A 20743-nucleotide genomic window follows, 5' to 3' on the forward strand; every position below is an offset into this window, starting at 1 on the left:
AAGAATATCTAAATAAATGGAAAGACATATTCATGGACTGTTAAAATGGCAACCCTCCCCAAACTGATCTATAGATTCAACACAACCGCTATCAAACTCCCAGTGGCCCCCTTTTTTTTTTTCAGAAATTGCCAAGCAAATCCTAAAAATCCATATGGAAATGCAAGGGAGACAGCATAGTTAAAACAATCATGAAACAGAAAAACAAAGTTGGATGACTCACACTTTCTGATTTCAAAACTTACTACAAAACTATAGTCATCAAAACTGGATGGTGTAGGGACTTCCCTGGTGGTGCAGTGGTTAAGACTCCGAGCTCCAGGGGCCCGGGTTCAATCCCTGGTCAGGGAACTAGATCTCACATGCATGCCGGAACCAAGGAGCACGACTGCCGCAACTAAGTTACACCGGTGTAACCAAAAAATAAATAAATAAATTAATTAATTAAAAAAAAAAAGAAAAAGACTGGATGGTCTATAAGGATAGACGTATAGGTCAACTGAATAGAACTGAGAATCCAGAAATACCTTCATACATTTATGGAAAATTGATCACAAGCAAGGATGCTAAGACAATTCAATGGGTGAAAGAACAGTCTTTTCAAAAAACAGTCTTTGGGGTGATGAAATGGTTTGTTGAACTCTCCATCTGCATGCAGAAGAATGAAATTGGACCTCTGTCTCACACCTTATACAAAATGGACTCAAAACAGATCAAAGGCCCAAAACTATAAAACTCTTAGAGGAAAACGTAGCTATAAATCTGCCTGACCTTGGATTAGGCAACAGTTTCTTCAACAAAACAACAAAAGAACGAAGAAAAACAAAAGAAAGAAAACACAGATAAATTGGACTTCATCAAAATTAAAAATTTTGTTCTTTAAAGGACACTATCAAGAAAATGAAAAGACAAGACTCAGAATGGGAGAGAAGATATTTGCACATCATACGTCTGGTAAGGGACTGGAATATTTAAAGAACTGGAATATTTAAAGAACTGTTACAAATCAACAACTGGAATCTGGAATATTTAAATTGGAATATTTAATATCTGGAATATTTAAAGAACTGTTACAAATCAACAACAGAAAAAGACAATCCAGTTTTAAAATTAGGCAAAGGATCAGAACAGAGATTTCTCCAAACAAGATAAACAAATGGCCAATAAGGACATGAGAAGATGCTCAACACCATTAGTCGCTAGCATGTGTAAATCAAAAGCACAACGAGACACCACTTCACACCCACGAGGAAACTATAATTACAAAGACAGTAAGTACCAAGTGTGGACACGGACATACAGACATTGCTGGCGGGAAGGTGAGATGCTGCAGCCACCTTGGAAGATAGTTTGACAGGTCTCCAAACAGCTGTCCATAGAGTTACCATGTGACCCAGCAATTTCACTCCTGGTTATACACCCAAGAGAACTGAAAACACATCCACACAAATGTTCACAGCAGCATTACTCACAATAACCAAAAAGTGAAAACAACCTAACATCTACCAACTGGTAACAGGTAAACAGATCGTGGTCTATCCACACAATGGAATATTATTCAGCCATCAAAAGGAGTGAAGTACTGATAGATCCGCGAATACACACCTGGGCGAATCTTGACAACATGCTAAGGGAAAGAAGCCAGACACAAAAAGCTACGTTTTGTACGATTCCATTTATAGGAAATGTCCGGAACAGGCAAATGCAGAGAGACAGAAAGTAGATTAGAGGTCTCAGGGGTGTGGGGAGCGGAGATGGGGAGTGACAGCTCACGGAGATGGGTTTCTTTTGGGGAGATGAGAATGTGCTGGAATTAGAGAGTGCTAATGGCCGCACAAGTTTGTAAACATGCTAAAAACACTCAACTGCCTACGTTTAAAGGGTGAATCTTACGCTGTGAATTACATCTCAAATTTTAAAAGTACTTAAAGCTAAAACAATTACCCCAGTGCTAGGTTACTACAGTCTCGAAGGAACAATAAGCCAGGCCCCAACACAGTTTGTAAAGATTTAACACATCATGAAGGAAGCGTGTGTTTGTGAGGGTATGTGGTTTCAGAGAGAAATGCAGACATGTTAACAAGCATCGCGTCTGGGAGGTAGAATTGTGGGTGATTTCTATTTTCTTTTTATTTTCTGTATTTTCTAAATTCTCTACAATGAGTCAGAACAAAAACAAACATGTTTTTTAAAAACAAACCGTGTCGGTGTATAATTAAGTCCCAGGCTCTGCTGCGCTCGGCTGGGGATGGCGCCTGTGTGGGGTGGGGCTCGGGGAGGGGAGGATTGGGGGGGAGCAGGAGCAGCCTCATTCTCTGCGGCCACTGCTGGGGTCCAGGCTCTGCCCTGCACGGCCTCCTCCAGGCTGCCAGCCAGGCCTGCACCAAGGCTGCCTCCTCCAGGTCCAGCGCTGCCCCCAGCCCCCCAGTTCACAGTCACTTCTCTGCCCAGCCTGCTCCCCTCCCAGCAGGGCTGCCCTTTTCTCTCTGTTGCTCACCTTTCATTCTACCTTCGAAGCCCAGCTCGGGTGCTTCTCCTTGTGGGGCTCTGCTGCTCCTCCAGCCAAGAGGGACCCTGGCATCGTGAAGGTCCTGCTCATCTCAGAAGCCGGCTGCCAGGCCCCCGAGAGCAGCAGCTCTGTGACTCAGTGTATCCTAACGGCCACAGTTAGACCCAGAGGCCGGGGGTTCTCTAAAGCCCTAAAAGCTTTGGGCATTGATTTCGAGGCGTTTTACGTTCGACGACAGGGTGTCCTTTGGGCCCTTGCTCTTGGTTCCAGGTAGATTCATGGCTACGCTGCCGGCCCAGCGATGCCCCTTTTGACTTTGGACCAAACCAAAGGCCGTGTTGTCTGGAAACTATGACAAGACTGACGCAGAGAAGCTCCCGGTTCCCATTTTATGGAGACCTTAGTTTGGACCAACTGGAGATTATCATGGCCGCGGAGGATGAATTTGGGTTTGCAAGTCCTGATACGGATGTGGAAAAGTTAACATGTCCACAAGAAGCTGCAGGTCACACTGCAGATCAGAAAGATGTACACGAACAAAGTATCAGACCTGGGCTTCCCTGGTGGCACAGTGGTTGGGAGTCCGCCTGCCGATGCAGGGGACGTGGGTTCGTGTCCCGGTCCGGGAAGATCCCACGTGCCACAGAGCGGCCGGGCCCGTGAGCCATGGCCGCTGGGCCTGCGCGTCCGGAGCCTGTGCTCCGCAACGGGAGAGGCCACAACAGTGAGAGGCCCGCGAACCGCAAAAAAAAAAAAAAAAAAAGTATCAGACCTCTTCTCCACTGAGAGAGGACAGATGGTCCTGGGAGCGTCTGGACACAAGAACACATTGGTATTTAAATTCCCCAGGTGTTTTGCCCTTTAAAAGTAAAGCTATGTAAGAGAGACAAAAACAGAAGAAACTAGTCATCAAACTCCTCACCTATGCAGAAGACTGGAAGGACCTGCACTTCAGATGAGCTCAGATTCAAACCCCAGCTTGTACGCTCGTGGCTGCACGGACCTGCTGTGACCATGTCCTAACCTCCCCCTGACGGTCACTCGCTGAAGCTGGTGTCTGACTGGCCTGGTGCGCGTGCTGACCGCCATGGAGGGAAAGCGGTGAGGGCCTCACACTCACTCTGCACAGGGGCGACCGGCCCCTCAGGAGGACCACACCTGGTTCTGCAGCAAAGCCTGATGGGGGTGAAGGCCCACCGCTCCAGCCCCCACGGTCCCAGGGTCCCTCACCTGGAGTCTGCCGGCCCCGTGGGTCAGTCTAATAATAAGCCTCATCACAGCAACGCCCTGCGCGTGCACTTGGAACCCTCCCGGCAGAACACGGAGCATCTCATGAAGCTTCAGAGCAGTCACTTTATCATCCCCAGTTCGCAGCTTACAGAACCACGGCTCAGGATGTGCAGACAACTTTCACCTAGAAAGAGGTGGAACTGGCTTCCAAAGACAAGCAGCAGCGATCTCAGAGAAAGACCCCGGAATCACACACACCCCTCGCAGCTGAAAGGACACGGAGCCTGCGGGAGCCCCCAGCCCAGCCCAGCCTGAGCCCGCAGGCCGCCCACCCAGGGTCAGCAGATACGTGATGCCTGGCCACTGGCCACGCCCCCCAAGCCTCACCTCCCTTCTCCCTCTGACTCCCAGACTCCAAGTGGCTGGGGCAGTCAGATCCAGGACACCGGTGAGGTCTCACCAGGGAGAGATGGGCCAAGAAGGGTCCCGTCTGCCTGGGTTGGCATGGACCAACCTTTCTCAGAACTCTCCAGACTTGCCATAAGGTCACCACTTAACATCCCATCCCCACCACATGCCGCCCTGACCCCCGCTCTGAAACAGATCTGTAGATAATACCTAAAGGGTATTTACTATGTCTGTACCCACACCCTGTCCTCCCCACCGATCTTAATTCTGATTATGTTCTCCTCCAGCCCCGGCAGTCAGTACCAGTTGGCAGGCTCCAGGTCAGCACCAGCAAAGACAAGAGAGCTCTGCCTGGATCCTTCCTGCTCTGCTCTGCTCGGGCCAGGGCCTCCCCTCCTGCTGTCCTGGTTGTGAGAACTGAGGATGCCTGGTTCTGGTACTCAGTGTACTCAGCAGGCTCAGAGTCAGATGGAATCAGTCTAGGAGGACTTCCTGGAGGAGGTGTGTTGCATTGATTCAAGCAGTAGAGAGGCAAATCCTGGCAGAAAGGAAGAGGAAAAGCATCCTAGCCTGAGGAACAGCTCCAGCCAAGGCTTGGAGGTAGGCGAGGACAGGTTTGGGGAGCTAGGGACACGATGCGGTAAGTGACCTGGCTGGAGTGGGTAGAGAGAAGGTATAGGCACACCGACGTGAAAGCAGGTGTAACTCACACCAAGACTTGTCCTGCTGGCCCTGAGGTCTGTGGTTTCTGATCAGAGGAGCAATATTATGAAAGTGGTGCTATCCAGTGACTTGGGGGAGCCTTGGGCCCACGCTCACCTGGTCCCTCCGACCCATTCAGCTCCAGCAAGCAGCAGGACTAAGAATTGGGGAGACAGCTGGCTTCCAGCACCGCCACGCCCGGCCCCCAGGCATGCTCTCCCCCTCGGTTTCCCCCCACTCCAGATGTTTGGAGGGAGGGTTTTCCTGCAGGCGCAGGTTAGTAGATGTGCAGCTGAGGGGCCGGTTAACAGGGCCAGAGAAGCACGCTGGGCCTGGGGCCGGGGCTGGGGCCGAGGCAGCTGCGGTGGCCCAGAAGGCCCGGGGGTCTCCCTGAGGAGGCCTGCAGCCCCAGCTGAGGAGCACGAAGGAAGGGGACTGGGAGAGGGGGTCCAGCCTCCTGGCTCCCGGCTGAGATGCATCGCATCCAGACTCTTCATCCCCACCCCCGCCCCACCCTGAGCTCCGGAAATTATGACCCTCCTGGCCCAGCCGCTTCATAGAGTAAGGCCCACGTTGCCCACAGGGGCAGGGACCATCCCTAAGTGACAGGTAATCCTAAATAATGTTATTCTTGGCTTTGGAAGGCATTGCATGGCTTTTTTTAAAAAAAAAAAAACAAGTTTATTTCCCACCTGTTTTATCTGGGCAGATCCAGGCGCTAACGTGCAGACCCTGACAGCACACGGCCAGGGCCCGTGGCAGCGTCCACACCAGCCTGCGACCGTGCTCTGCTGGCTCCGCCCGGGGCTGCTGTCATTCCCTGACTCCCTTCCAAGCTCGGCCTGCCCTCCGCCTCCCCCGACAGGGCCAGTGGAGGGCAGGAAGGCCCCCAGGACGCCCTCCTTCCTCGAATTCCTGGGTGTTCTGAGGAAGCTTCCAGAGGAAGGCGGCAGCAGCAAGTGTTGGCAGAAAGACGGTCCACTTAAGAAGCAAACACACCTGAGTCTAAATTCCAGCTCCCGTTCTTGCCCCTGTTCATCGCTGGCCGGGCTGCCTCACCTCTCTGCCCCGTTCTGCATTCGTTTGTTTATACGTTTATAAGCAAAGATGCCTGAGCGCCTGCAAGGGCCAGGCACGGTACCAGCGGCGGGGAGCCCTGAGTAAAAGGAGGGACAGTGTCCACCCTCATGAAACTCAGAGGGGACGGAGAAAGGAAGAAAGAGGACGACAGCAGGCGAGCGGGACGCTCTGGCAGTGCAGGGTGGCGGGGCCCTGCGGAGTGAACGTCGGGGCAGAAAAGGCTTCCTGCGGGCAGCATGGCCCCCCCGAAGCCTGGGCAGGGGAGCAGGACACACTTGCTGAGTGGGTCTGCCAGCGGTGGCAGGTGGCAGCTCAGCAAGGAGCTTTGTCCTCAGGGTGTCGGGAGCCACGGGGATTTTAAGCGGTGTGTGTGTGTGTGTGACACGATCAGGTTTGTGTTTTAAGGTCCATCGGACTCAGAGTGGGGAAGATCGGGATGAGTCCAGCACGAAGTGGGGGACCGGCTGGGAGGCTGCTGCACCCCGGGCAGGGCGATGGCGGGCAGCGATGAGAGGGTCAGGGTGGCCGCCAAGTCATGGATCAGGAAAGTAAGTGACGACACAGAGGCTGGGGCTAGAACGCCCTCAGGAGGGGCGTCGGGGGTGTTCAGCTCGAGGTCAGCTTGGCCACCCACGCGAGACTCCACCAGCAGCCCACGCAGCAGCCCAGGCTGCAGGCGCGGACTCGGGAGGGACGAGGAAAGAGCCCCCAGGATTCTGACATCGATAGGGTGGCACGGGCTGGGGGCCTGCAGAGAAGACTGAGGAGAGGCCCGTCAGGTAGAGGGAGCTGAGACCCCGTGAGACAAGGGCTGGGCAGGGCCTGCTGGGCTTAGGGAAGATCTGGACCTTGGTGAGAACCACTGCGAGGGACCGGGAGACGCAGAGGCCAGCCTGGAGGTGACAAACGGAACAACGTGTGCACTGTGAAGGGGAAGCGGTGGCTGGAGAGGCCTTGGAGCAGAGCGTCCTAGATGGCACCAGAGCCCAGGGCCCTGAAGCCCGCAGAGGCACTGGGTGGTACCGTCACCTGGAGATGCTCAGAGCAAGCCCCTTCCCACTTCCCCTCCCTCTGCTCCCGCCCTCTCTCTGCCTCTCCTCCCGGTCTCGGCCCAAACTGCGGTGCCTCGGCTCCGAGGAGCGGGATGGGCCAAGGTCACCTCCAGTCCCAGACAGGTGCTGCGTTCCGGCGCAGGGCATCAGGGTGGGGCGCCCTGAAGAAGTCTCCGGAGGGCGGGCGCGGGAGGAGCCGGGAGCCAGACCTGCCCTTTCTCTCGGGGAGACGTGGTTCTGTGAGGGGCTGTCCTCTCCAGGGCTGCCAGGGCCCCTCGAGACTCACCCAGCTGCAGACAGCGCGGCGCTCCCGCCCTCCCCACCACCCAGACCCCTCCCGAGGGCCATGGAGTCCTCCAGACCAGGTCCCGCCGGAGCGGACGGTGTTATTTCGGGGCAGGCGGGGGGAGGAGTTGGCTCCAAGTCCAAACGCGTGTTGCGGCCGGTGAGGGGGGGCCGCCACTTTGGCCAGAGTCCCGGGGGGCGCCACATTCCAGAACAACTGACCTTAGAGCCATCTGGCCAGAGAGGTCACAGAGGCTCGTAAAATGATGGTCCCCTTTCAGAAAGGAGCGAAAAAGCATCTGCAGGCCTGCCCCCATCTCGCTGGTGACGCCAGGAGAGTCCCCACCCCTGCCTGGACTCGGTGACCCGCCGCCTCCCCCTGGTACTCTGAGGCTCTGCGCCTGGGCGGGCAGCCTCCACCCTGCGGCCTCTGCGGCGGCCCAAGCAGGAGCCCAGGCACCTGTGGCCTTTTCCGGCTGGTGTGCAGACTCCCACACGCGGGTGAACGGCTGGCCACCACCTGGGCGCCAAAGGCCAGAAACAGGTGGACGATTACTCACAGACTCTCAAAAAAGATCGCCCCTTCCCAGCCCCTGATCAGTCTTCTCTCCCCGGACGGACGGACAGACGGACGGCTGCATGGCCGGGGAGTGGGGGCAGGGGAGCCCCCAGTGGTAGGCTGGCGGCCGGCACACAGACGCTGTCCCCACCTCTTCCTGGCTGGGATCTGGCCACCCCTCACCTCCCTCTGGGCTCTAAGGCTTCAGTGGGATGGAATTCTGAAACGAGGTGGTGAGCTCCCAGCAAACTGTTTACCAATTGTGTGATCGACTCCCTGAACCTTCATTCCTCAGCTGTAAAATGGGGACCACGGGACGTCCCACAGAGATGTGTCACCAGGAATGAGTGAGGTGACATCTGCTGAGCATTAGCCTAGATCCTGGTACCACAGCGGGCGTTCAACAAGCCAGAACCACAAGTGTGATTGTCATTACATACACTGGGCTTCACCATGTCCATCAGCTCTGCTTCACTTGTCTACACTGACTTTACATCACATTCACCTGCCCTGACTTTTCTGTCTCAGAAGCTTAAGTCCATGGTGTATGGGTGGGGATGGGGGTCTAGGTGTGCGATATTCCCACGTCAAAGCACGAGCTGCTGAAAGGCAGGGCCCTTGTTTTACTGTTGAGCTCAGGCATTTCAGGCTTGAATAAGCAAGTGAACAGATGGACGGAAGGACGGACGGAAGGATGGATGGATGGATGGATGGACGGATGCATGGATGGATGGGTGGATGGATAGATGGATGGATGGGTGGAAAGATGGACGGAAGGAAGGATAGATGGATGGATGGGTGGAAAGATGGACGGAAGGAAGGATGGATGGATGCACGGATGGATGGGTGGACGGATGCATGGATGGATGGATGGATGGAAGGATGGATGGATGCGTGGATGGATGGGTGGACGGATGCGTGGATGGATGGGTGGACGGATGCGTGGATGGATGGATGGATGGAAAGATGGACGGATGCATGGATGGATGGGTGGACGGATGCAAGGATGGATGGATGGATGGAAGGATGGACGGATGCATGGATGGATGGATGGATGGAAGGATGGACGGATGCGTGGATGGATGGGTGGACGGATGCGTGGATGGATGGGTGGACGGATGCGTGGATGGATGGATGGATGGAAAGATGGACGGATGCATGGATGGATGGGTGGACGGATGCATGGATGGATGGATGGATGGAAGGATGGACGGATGCGTGGATGGATGGATGGGTGGATGGAAGGATGGACGGATGCGTGGATGGATGGATGGATGGACGGATGGACGGATGCGTGGATGGATGCATGGATGGATGGGTGGATGGATGCATGGATGGTTGGTTGGATGGATGGATAGATGGATGACGGATGGATGGGTGGATGCAGGGAGGGAGGAAGGGGAGATGGATGTATGGATGGATGTATGGATGGATGGACAGACAGGTGGACACCAGGGGTTGGAGCTCCTCTGCCCTCCACACGTACCCAGAACCCAGGCCAGATCTCCACACTGGCATCAGCTGCTCAGGAAGAGGCACTAATGCAGGAGGGAGGAACCTTGCCTCTGTCATCTCCCCATGGGGGGGTCACCCCACTTCTTGGCTCTGCCCGGGGCCCATGTGCGCCTAATCTCAGTCTGAGTGGCCAGCTCCCACCCCCGCCCTGGGCGCCCCTGCCTCTCCCAGGTCTCTCAGGCCGAGGCCTGTAGGTGCTCCACGGGGCTGAGGAGACCCACACGGGCCGAGGACCACGCTGCTCCTTGGTGACCCAGCTTGGGCCAACTCTCTCCCAGACCAGCATTTATGGCTGAAAGAACCCTCACAGGATCCCAGGGCCCAGCCCACGCGGACACTCTCCTAGTTCTCCGGGAGCCAAATTACCCGTGTTGAGACCTTCGTCACACGCAGGGGGCTGCCGCGTGCCCGCCCACCCACCCACCTCGAAGCAGCCTCTGACCCAGACGCATGTAGTAATCAACTCCCGGAACCTTGGGGAGATCCAAATACAGTAGCATATAATCATGGGGCCCGAAATAGCCGTGCCAGGGAGGCCATGTGCCACCTCGTGGTCCCTGGGGACCCCTTGGTGGGCCCCACAGCACAGCCCGGCTTTGGGCTTTCTCTGGCCGGCAGGCAAGTTGGGCGGTGCTGACCATATCCACTGGATCACCTGAGAGCTCAGGGCAGCTCGGGGGCTTGCCCATGGCAGACCGGGCATCGCCAGGGTCAGAGCCGCCCAGGCCTGGACCGTGTCCCACCTCCCGCTGGTGCCGGGCCGCGCTGGGCAGACGCCGCCCCCCTGCCCGGCTGAGTCATGGACCGCCACCCTGGCTGAGCCTCTGGTCTCCTTCTGACTCAATGCCCAGCTATCACCCTGCCACTCTCCACGGGACCCTCACCGGCCCTCTGTCCCCCTCACACCCCTGGCTGGGCTGGGTGGTGGCTCCCAAGAAGGTGCGTTGTCATCCTAACCCCCAGAACTTGCGGATGGAAGAACTGCATTTTGAAAAGAGTCTTTGCAGGTGTAACTAAGTTAGGGGTCTCAAGGTGAGATCACCTGAATTATTGGGGTGGCCCTAAACCCAGTGACAAGTGTCCTGTGAGAGACACAAGCAGAGAGGGGCCTCGTGAGGACGGGTGATGTGGCCACGAGGAACGCTGGCAGCTCACAGCCACGGGAGGAGGCTCTGAGGAGGACCCGCCCTGCTGATACCTTCGTCTTGGCCTGTGGCCTCCAGAACGTGCAAGCGTCCGAGTCTGCTATTTGAAGCCGCCCGGGGGGCTGGGGGGTCCTTTCGTCCGTAAGTGGCTCTTACTCTTCTACGGGCATCAGAATCCACTGGGGTGGGGGGCTCGTGGAAACGCGATTGCGGGCCGCACCTTCAGAGGTTCTGATTCAGCAGGTGCGGCCTGGGAGGCCACGTCTGACAGGTTCCCAGGAGACGCTGGCGCCGGTGCCCAGGGCCCCCGTCCGGAGAACCACTGCTTGACACGGTCCCTCCAGGCGGTGTGAGCCGTTCTCTGCCTGGGCCCCTGCCCCGAAGACACCGTCCTTGGCCCCGTGATGCCCTCCGCCTTCCCCCGGCACTCAGAGGTCTGAGAAAACGCTTCCCCGAGGGACCCCCTCCCATGCACAGCCGGCTCCGCCTCTACCCCAGCGGGAAGCTGCAGCCAGGCTCCCCCAGGCGCTGTCGGTCAGTGGGCTGTAGTGCACAGGCTGCTCCTCGCGTGGCTGGGTCGGAAGCGCTGTTTCTGGCGACGGAGTACTAAAGCTCTTCACGAGTCAATGGTTATCAGGCACAAGCAGCCTCACGGCCTCTCCTGAGGAGCGTCTGGGGGTCTGACCAGCACCAGGGGTCTCTAGGGATCCACAGCGATACCAGAGCGCCAGCAGCCTGGGCTACCCTGGCAACCAACACTGTCCATGTGTCAATGGACCAAACGTCTGCGTCCCCTGAAATTCGTATGTTGAAGACCTCACCCTCTTCCATACGATGGAATTAGGAGGCGAGGCAATTGGGAGGAATTAGGGCCCTCACGAGTCAGGAGAAGGCTTCTTTCTGCCCATCTCTGCTCCCCCAGCACGAGGGCACCGTCTGCAGCTCGGAAGAGGCCCTCGCTCACCAGAGCTCCACCACGGGCCCCGATCGCAGCCTGCCAGCCTCTAGCTGCTAGAAATAAACAACTCTTGAGCCACCCACCTACGGCACTCTGTTACATCAGCCCAACCGGCCCCACCCAACCCCGGAATCCCAGGGTGCAGACAGACGCAGGCCGAACCAGCGTCCGTGGGCATCCGCCAGCGGGGCGTACGCTCCGAGGCCAGCCCTGGGAGGAGACGCACTGGAGACACCATGGTCCCAGAGCCCCCGATGGCCCAGTGCCCAGGGCTCATCGTCTGCCCACTCAGTGCCCTCAGCATGGCCCTGGGGGGTGGCTGAGTGTCACGGTGTGTGCGTGGACCCTGGGCCAGGCTGCCTGAGCTTTGACCCCGGCTCTGCTACGTACTGTCTGTGTCCCTTCCACCGAGTCCCTGCACCAGCTGTGCCTCAGTTTGCTCATCTGTGACATGGGGTGACGAGGTTAGCGGTCTAACCATCCCACAGAGCCCCAAGGTGAAGTGAGGTGTGAGTACCAGCGGCTCACACACAGAAGGGGCCGTAAGTGCTGGTCATCACTGGTCTGGGGGACAGCTGTGCCTCAGAGGAGGGTCAGAGATACGGAACAAGGGGGATCTGCTCAGAAGCCCCCCAGGAAGACCCGCGATCCCTGTCCTCCAAGAGCCTGTGCGCTGGGTGGCATGGCTGGGCCACTTTCCTCCTCGCCCCACAGGCAGGAGGTCCCCAGGAGACGGGCGTGTTTGCAGAAGGACCACCCACTGTGCCAGCCCCCAGAGACCAAGCGTGCAGCCGTCACAGGTGACTCAGGCACGGGCGCCCCTCCCCCTCCCTCCCCCAGCACAGGCCCCGGTGTGTCTCAGACGGGGCTGCGCTGCTTCTGACGGGGGTCTCGGGCTAGAGTCCGCACCGCCCTGGACGCGCTTCCCCGGCTCGGCAGAGAGCGGCGGTGTCACGGGGCTGCCCCTGTGGAGACGTGCTCCTCCTAGCGTGTCCAGGATGGGACTGTTTTCTGTTTTCTCCCCTAATTTAATCCTGCCACTGGGCCTTTCTGATTCCTCTCAGGCCCCACCCGGACCAGGCCTGAGGTCTTTCTGGGCTGTTTCTCTGCTCTTCCATGGACTCCTCTGCCACCCCTGGCCCTGTCTCACCCCCACCCAGTTTCCCTTTTCCCCCAGGCTCCTGTGGCTGCCGTGGTTTCTCTTGGCCATGGCTCTAGCCTGGCGTGACATGTCTGGCACAGCCACCCTCACCCTCCCACACCGGTCGGGGAGGAAGCAAGTGTATGCAGGGGCCGGGGGGGTGCCACATCGGGCTGCGTGCCTGGGCCCATCCCCTGACCGCTCCCCCCACCCAAACCCGCTTCCTGTCCCGTGCACCACGGGACAGAACCTCCATGGACATTCCAGGAATGTCCGTGGGAGTTTGTCCAGGGGAGGCGAGGAACAGCCTTCCCTGGGGACCTGAGTCCCGGGGGCCTGGCTGCCATGGACCTGCCGCCCCAGGTGCCAGCTCTGACCGCGGGAGGCCCTAAGCCGGTCGGAGCCTCTGTTCCCTCATCTGATGACAGAGATGGCCACTGTCACAGGGGTGCGTGAGGATGGAATCGGATCACGTGGGTGTAACGCCGCACGTGGCGCCAGCACGCAGGGCGCTCGACGGAGGCCATTCCCCCCTCTCCGCTCAGCCCGGCAGTCTGGGCCGCTGCTCCTGACCCTCCTGGAGGGAGGGGCCTGAGTCAGGTGGACAGCGTCTCACTTTGATGTAACACCCACCAAACAGAACCTTCAGGTAGGGTGACGCCCCCCTTCTCCCAGCACATGCACACGCACGCGCGCACACACACACAGGCACAGGCACAGTCTGATGTCCTGCAGGCAGAGTGACCCACGCTCCAACTTATCCCAGATGCCTGGTCACCCCACCGGCAGGTACCGCAAACCCAACATGTCCAAAGGGGCCTCGGCGTCCCCCTTGCCCTGTGCCCTCCCCAGCGCATCCCCTGGGGTTCACGACTCACCCCTCGTTCAACACGTTCTCACTAAGTCCTCGCCGCGGGCCAGGCTGTAGCTGACCGGCCTCTCTGTCCACCCAGGTGTCCAGGCCAGAGAGCTGGCGGTCAATACGACTCTTCCTCTGCCTGGGCGCCCGCGTCCGGTCAACACCACCATCCCCAGGAGCGACAGCGGTAGCAGCAGCTCCTTTCTGTCCTATCGAGGGACACAGACCCTTTCACCACCTCCCTTTCACTGAAAAAGGAGAAGCACACAGGCCAGGCCACTGCAGGCCTTACAGGGAGTGAATGGAGGAGCTGAGATTTGAACCCAGGCAGTCTGAGCCCAGAGCCCTGACAACCAGGCTTCTTGATATTCCCAGAGCCAGTCCGCTGCTCCTTTAGCCACTGCCCCTGCCTTTCCTCCGGCCCTGTCACGTTCCCTTGGCATAGGAGCCCGGCACCAGCTCCTCGCCTCCAGGCTGTCCTCCTTGACTGCCGCCAGGGTGATCTGCGGTGATGCAAACTCCGGCTGAAGGTCCTGTTGATGGCTCCCCAGGGCCCGCCGGGATCCTGGGCAAGGTCCTCCTCATCTCTCGTGGATTCCGGATCTCGTTCGCTCCTGCCCTTCCACCAGCCCCCAGCCCCCACACAGCCAGCCAAGCTCGCTCCCGTGCACACTCTCCACGGCCCACTCAGCTCCTCCTTCTCTCCCAGTCTCTGCACGAGCTGTTCCCTCTGTCTGGAATGTCCTTTCCTGCCCCTCACCCGGTTGACACTTACTAATCCTTCAAGAGGCAAAAAACTCGGCTTTTGCCTCTGCAGCAAAGCCTCAAAAACACGTGTGAAATGAACGGGCGGGCAACAAGCTAAATGACCTGCGCGACAGCTGTATCCCGCACGGCTCAGCTGCCCCAGGTCCTCCCCACGTTCGCTGCGTACTTGCTCTTCGTGAAACCCCCTGAGGTGTCGGGGGGGTAACCGCCCCCCATGGGGAGGCGGGCAGCTGGGCACAGAGACGGTCAGAGACCAGTGGTTCAGACCAGAGCCAGCCGGCCCGCCGCCAGCGGCGTCTTCACAGGACTGCAAGAGGCAACGCCCTCTCGGCGGCCTCAGACCCGGGGGGCCCTGGGCCTGTGTCCCCATCCCCACCCTGACCCCCCGGGCAGCAGGGGGCACGGCCACGGAGGGAGCTGGCCGTCTAGTCTCCCGGCCGCAGGGCCTCCGTGTCTCAGAAAGTGCAGGAAGTGCCTGTGTGGCCCAAGCGTGTAAAAGACAAGACCCTCAGAGTCCCCAAGCACGCCGAAGACGCAAGTCACAGGGAAAACAGTAATGTCTAAGTAAGTGTGGAGACGTCCAGTGGAAGTCTTTTCCCCCATGGAAACCTCTTTGATGCTCTGGATGACATCCCTTCGGGACGCCCCTAGTGGACAGGACAGGAACTGCAGCGTTCCATGGAGGGCTGGACGGGTCACGGGGGCCAGTGAGACGGGGACGCGGGGAGACGTCTGTCTGAGTTTGAACGCTCCCCCGCTACCAAAGCCCCAGGGTCAGAGCAGGTGAGCTCCCTCCTGACGAGACAGACCCTTCCTGACGCTTCTTTAGGGCAGCAGCCTCCAATGCCCACCCAGACTTCACGGCAGAAGGCCAGACATTCCAGGACGGCGGCCCCGGGGGCCCCACCCAGGGAGGTCCCATCCCCACAGTCCTCCACAGGGTCTGGGTGCCTTCCTGCCCCGAGATACACACGCGCTCGTACACATGACATATGACGATGAGAGCCCCCTGAAGAAACAAAAGCCAGGAGCGCACTGTCGGGACGGGGGGGGGGGGGGGGGTGCAGGGAGGAAGGGGTGCCCAGGCCCGCCCCCAGCCCCACCTCCGACTCACAGAGACTGCAGGCTCCGCAGTTCCCACAGCGCCTCGGCGGGGATCCCTCCCAGCAGGTTGTTCTGCAGCATCCTGTGAGGGGAAGAGGCGGCTTGAAGGACCCCCACCCGCCCTCCTGCCTGCCCGCCACGCTGGAGCCCAGCCTCAGAGCCCAGAGTCCTGTCCCACCCCTCCCTGGCTGGAGGTCCAGGGCGCTGTGCATGGGGCTGGGAGAGTGCCGCAGAGGGACTTTGGGGAAAAGGCCGGGAAGCGGAACGCGGGATCCTCTAGCCGTCTGCTCTGGAAGGACGTGGGCAAATGCACGATTTCCTCCCCAGGCCTCAGTTTCTCCGTCTGCAGCCAAGAGGCCGGGTTTTCTTCGGGGAAGGGGAGGATGTGCAGGGCCCAGGCAAGTCTGTCTTTGTGGTGTGTGTGTCTATAGAGACAACTTGAGGCACCCAGATCGGAGTGTCAGCACCATCTGGTGACGCCATGACACATGACCCCGCAAAAGCAGGGACATGCCAGCTGGGGGCACGATCCGCTAGGGAGGCTGCCCTCCTGGACCCGTGGGGCAGTGAGTCAGAGAGCGAGAAGGGGAGAAACTGGGGTCTGGGACCTCCAGGTGGCACTGCTGACCCCAGCGAACCCTGGCCACCAGAGCTGTGCTCAGAAAATTGTGAGGACGCCACTCCAGGGCCTCGGGGAGTCCCTGAAGCCTCAAGGCCCTGGGCAAGGGTCCTGCTCGCCCGGCCCTAAGGGAGGATCTGGGTGGCTGCTGCCACTGGAACGTCCTTCCCTGCTGGCCTCTGGAGAGGAGGGGGGGGCACGTGGGGCGGGCCCCCCGGGGGGTCAGGGAAGAGCCGGGGGGCAGGAAAGAAGGAAGTTGCCCCACCCTGACCCGCACACCCGTCGGGCCCTCCTGGGCCACGTACAGCCCCAGGAACAGCACCTATTGCAGGATAGGCTGCTCTGGAACTGGGAGGGACCTCCAGGGAGACCTACTGTGTGCCAGGCATGCCGTCCACCCTCCCTCTAGGCATTACCCCATGCAGGAGCTCTGGCCACATCTGCCCCTCACCTGCCCCGACGGGCACAGGGCAGGTGCCCTCAGAGGTCCAGGCATCTCTCTACACACCTGGGTCAGAAAGAACTGTGGCTTCCCTGAGGACAGCTCTGGTGGGGGGGCGAGTGGTGGCAGTGTGTCTGGACTCTCAGCCTCAGGACTCTGCAGGACAGGGATCCCCACCTACGGTCGCGGGAAAAGGCACAGGGCAGGGGCTGACCCTCTTGACCCAAGCCTGGCCAGAGGCTTGGAGAACCAGCGCAGGAAGGCAGGGACCCTAGGAGTAAGACTTCCAGGTCAGGTGTGGGGCTGGGCGGGAGGGACAGGGGAATGGGTTCTGCCACAGCCGCTCAGAGAGGATCAGAGAGGGAACCCCCTTTTTTGGTCCTTCGCCTCCGGAAGGGCAAGGGGGAGGCAGAGTGCCCTGCAGGGACAGCCGGGCCTCACCCACCAGAAGAAGATGAAGTTCAGATAGGGGCCCCTGGAGCAGCTAAAGTGACCGCCTCCCAGCACAAAAAGAGGTTATCGTGCTGACGGCGGGCTTTACTGCTCTATTTTTCTCGCAGGTCTGAAAACAAGTAGGGAAGGCACTGCAGAAGGAGAAACCGTGGCGGACGCCAGGAGGTACTTCTTGCCCAGATGCAGGTGGAATCCCTGCTGTGAAGACGCTGAGTAGGCGGGCACCATCCCCCGAGACCACCCACCCATCCCTGAAGCAGAGAAGCGGACACGAAGGCTTTGGGGAACTGGGGTGTCCTCGGGGGGGCAGTTGGGGGTCAGTGGCGATGGGAATGGACAGCCTGGCTGCCCTCCTCTCCAGCCGCAGCCTCTCCTGCCGCCCGACCCGCTAGGCCGCACGGTGTCCAGGGGGCGGGGCTGCGGCTTCCGGGAGGCTTTGATTAATTGGCTGACACAGGCGAAGAAGAAAGAGGCTCGACCCTAAGCTGGGGGCTTAGGAACGGGACGCAAGTCTCACATCTTCTGAAGGCCCAGCAGACAGATCCCCCGCTCACCAATCCGGCTGCAGGTCTGGGCCTGCCACGGGGCACGGACATGCCACCACGCAGGCCGCCTGGGCCATGTCTGGTTCCGGAGGCCTCCCCACCCTCGGGGAAGCGATGCTGGTGGGAGCGGGACAGACAGACCGAGAGAAGAGGCAGGAAGGACTGAGGGCCAGCAGGATGGGAGAGCAGGGTCCGCAGCAGAGCGGAAGGAGGAGGGACAGGGGACAGAGGCAGAGCGCCCAAGGGCAGAGAGGGAGTAGGGCAGCACGAGAGGCCAGAGCCCTGGAGCCAGAGGCCAGCAGTGCCGGAGTCAGACAACGTGGAGAAAGGAGAACGCTTGGAGGTGGTCTGGGGGCTGCTGACAGGCTGGAAGCCTGAAGCTCACGGGCCAAGTAGGCAGGGCCACTGCCAGCCCATTGACAACTCGGAGCAAATTAGAAAGATATTCCCTTCTAGATGGAAGTAGCCCCAAGGCTGGCACAGGGCTAGATTTCAGCCCCTTCTCACCCCTCAGGTGATGGTCTTGTGCAGTGAACAACCCACTCAACTGTACAAAGAAGACCTACCGGTCAAGTTGGGGCTGAGGGGGCAGGAGAGCGTGGGAGTGGCTCACCATTTTAGGGGAATTTCAGATGCTCCAGGATCAGCCCCCAGGCTCCTCCTCTTCTTCCCAAGCCAGTCCCTGTGGTGACGAGCCCTCCCGAGGAGCCTCTCTGATCCACCCTCAGACCCCCCGCATCCCCTTCTCCCACCTCCTTTCACCCACACTCATCACAAGAGCAGGAGTGGGGCCCGGGGAGGACAGTCGCAGTTGGGACAAGGTGAGCTGTGGACTGGGGTTGGGGAGAGGGTGCCGTAGCGTCCCCTTTTGTCCAATGGGCTGTGGGCTCAATGGAAGAGAATAACACAAGGTCCTTTTCATTTCTCACTTTCCTTTTGCTTCAGGGACAGAGACGCCTAGGAACTGGAGGACGGGACATGTTTGCAGAGAGAATGGGACTCAGTGCTATAGCCAGAGACCAAGGCTGGGGCTCGAGAGGGAGGAGGTCCAGAGGAAAACAGCGGAGATTCCTCCTCTCCAGAAACTGTCCTAACCGCCCAGCCTGAGAGTTCCGGGGGGGCACGTGGGTCTGAATCTGACCTTGACCCTCAAAGACCTGTGCTAACGGGCACTATTCGCGTTACAGAAAGGAGAAGAGGTCACTTCCCTACATGTGGCCTAAGCATCAGGTGCTGTTATATGTTTGTTTACAAATCACAGAGTTTGTTACAGACAGGGCGAAAGCAAAGACATGGAAATCATTAAAATGAAAAGTGAAGATAAGGAAATAAGCAGACCAGCGGCAAACCAAGACACAGGCTAGAAAACTTCCATCTGCCCAGAGTTCTCCAGGCTGCATCTCCATGTAAAGTGGGACTTAGACTTACAGGATTTTCAGGCTGTGGAGACCAGAGAACGCCTGTCCCGGGATGTGCGAGAGGCGGTTTCCAGAGAGACGCCTGCAAGTCAGAGAGAAGGGCCGGTGGGTGATGCTGGCAGGGAGCCAGGCAGGGTGGTGGCCCTGGGTCAGCATCCTGGGACGTGGGAGGGAGGCTGCTGGTGTAACTGCACTGCCAACGGCACCATGACCCTGCAGGGGGCCCACTAGGACCCCCGGCCTTCAGAGGAGGAAACCGAGGCTCGGGTCACAGAGGGTGCCTGGACCCGATTACCACTAGGCCCACGTCCACCACGTCCATCCACAGCGCTGACCTGCTTACCCACCATCCCCCTGCGTTGTCTCCCGTCACCAGTGGAGTTAGATCAGACGGGTGTGTCTGGGTCTCCCTGTGCCCTCAACTACACAGACAACCCCACTAGTCCAGGGGGCAGGGAACAGGGTGTTGCAATTAGTCTAACCCTGCGGTCTAATTAAGCGCTTCCACGTTTGTCATGCGTGACCCTCAACTCTGAAAGGAGCGAACAGGAAGGAATACGCTGACGCTGACGGGCGTTCTCAGTGCTCAGCCTGGCGGAGCAGAGTCTGCTGAGGGCGGGGCAGAGGCTCTCAGGCATCACCAGGCGCATCAGTTCTCACTGAGAGGCCTGCCAACTGCCGATGCGGAAATCGTGCTGACACAGCTCAGAAGCTATTTTTAAAAAATATATCTTTACTAGGGGACTTGCCTGGCAGTCAGGTGATTAGTACTCTGTGCTTCCACTGCAGGGGCCGCAGGTTCGATCCCTGGTCGGGGAACTAAGATCCCTCATGCAGCATGGTACGGCCAATAAACACACACACACACACACTGAGTCTTGTTATTTGACATGTGTTGTTTAAAAAAAAACACATGGAAAGGCATCGTGACCTTTGGGGTAACTAGCTTGGGTACACGAGGTGGGCGTCTTGCCTCTAAAACAGACCCAGCCCCTCAGGGAGTGGGGCGTGGAGGACCGGCAGCCCACAGGGCTCAGGCTGTGCCCGTATCGCCAGCCCGGCTCCTAGGCCTTTGCCCTGCTTTTCATTCCCACCAAGCTGGGCCCCGCCACCTTGATGGCCCCTCTGCTGCCTCTCACTCTGTCCCTTCCTTTGAGAACAGCCTTCAAATTCCTCCTTGGAAGGCGTCCCCACCCACCCTGCCCACTCGCTGACGTGGCGAGCCCGGGTGCCCACACCAGGCGCCCTCTCGTCTGCTCCGGGCAGACCGAGTGCACCCTTGGGGGGCCGTGCCTAGGGCCAGGGTGAGGAGGGCTGTGCAGGAGTGGGTCAGGGCCAGGAGCCCCCAGTCTGAGAGTTTAAGCAAAGCCGGCAGAGCCCCGGGATCAGTGGTGATGCCCAGACAAGAACCAGCAGGCTGGGGGTCGGGTGAGGAGGGGGGCAGGGCTAGGAGCAGGTGTCCTGGCTGCCTGCAGGGGACAGCGGGCACTCTGGCCAAGGAGATGACTCTCTCACGTGAGGCCAGCCTGCAGGGCTCCAGGCCGTGGGGAGGGATCAACCAGGGAGGACTTCCTGAAGGAAGTGGGCCTTGTGTTGGCCCTGATGGAATGGAGAGAGAGATGGTGGGCCTGCCGGGCTGGAGGGGCAATCTGCTCAGATGCAGGAGGGCTCGAGGGATGGGCAGCGGGACAGGACTCCCTGGAGCAAAGCTGGCCGGGGGGGCTTGGGCCAGGTGAGGGAGGGTCCTCGAAGCAGCTCCTTTGGATTGTGGGGAGCCGGAGGAGGCCGTGGAGCTGGTAAGAGGCACCCTGAGGTGAGCAGAGTGTGTCAGAGAGGAGGTAGGTGATCTGTCCTTAGGGGCTGTGGCCGGCCCAGGGGAGGGGACATCAGGGCAGCAGCAGCAGCAGGGATAGGTACGGGGGACCTTCAGAGGAAGAACCACCAGGACCTG

The 20743-nt window shown here is 59.0% G+C and overlaps 1 protein-coding gene across 1 annotated transcript in view; it reads right to left on the reverse strand.

Annotated features, from left to right (window-relative positions):
- The window catches only part of LGR6 (leucine rich repeat containing G protein-coupled receptor 6), a gene marked incomplete at both ends in the record, with an annotated part of 95986 nt that overhangs the window by 49997 nt on the left and 25246 nt on the right, over positions 1 to 20743 (reverse strand). The window contains 2 exons of the mRNA XM_082834788.1: positions 15326 to 15397; positions 18803 to 18874. Coding sequence (XP_082690914.1) covers positions 15326 to 15397; positions 18803 to 18874 — 144 coding nt within the window. The remainder of the gene's footprint in view (positions 1 to 15325; positions 15398 to 18802; positions 18875 to 20743) is intronic.

The sequence above is a fragment of the Leucopleurus acutus genome (genome assembly GCF_964270905.1).
Source record: "Leucopleurus acutus genome assembly, chromosome: 2".
In the NCBI taxonomy this organism is placed as follows: domain Eukaryota; kingdom Metazoa; phylum Chordata; class Mammalia; order Artiodactyla; family Delphinidae; genus Leucopleurus; species Leucopleurus acutus.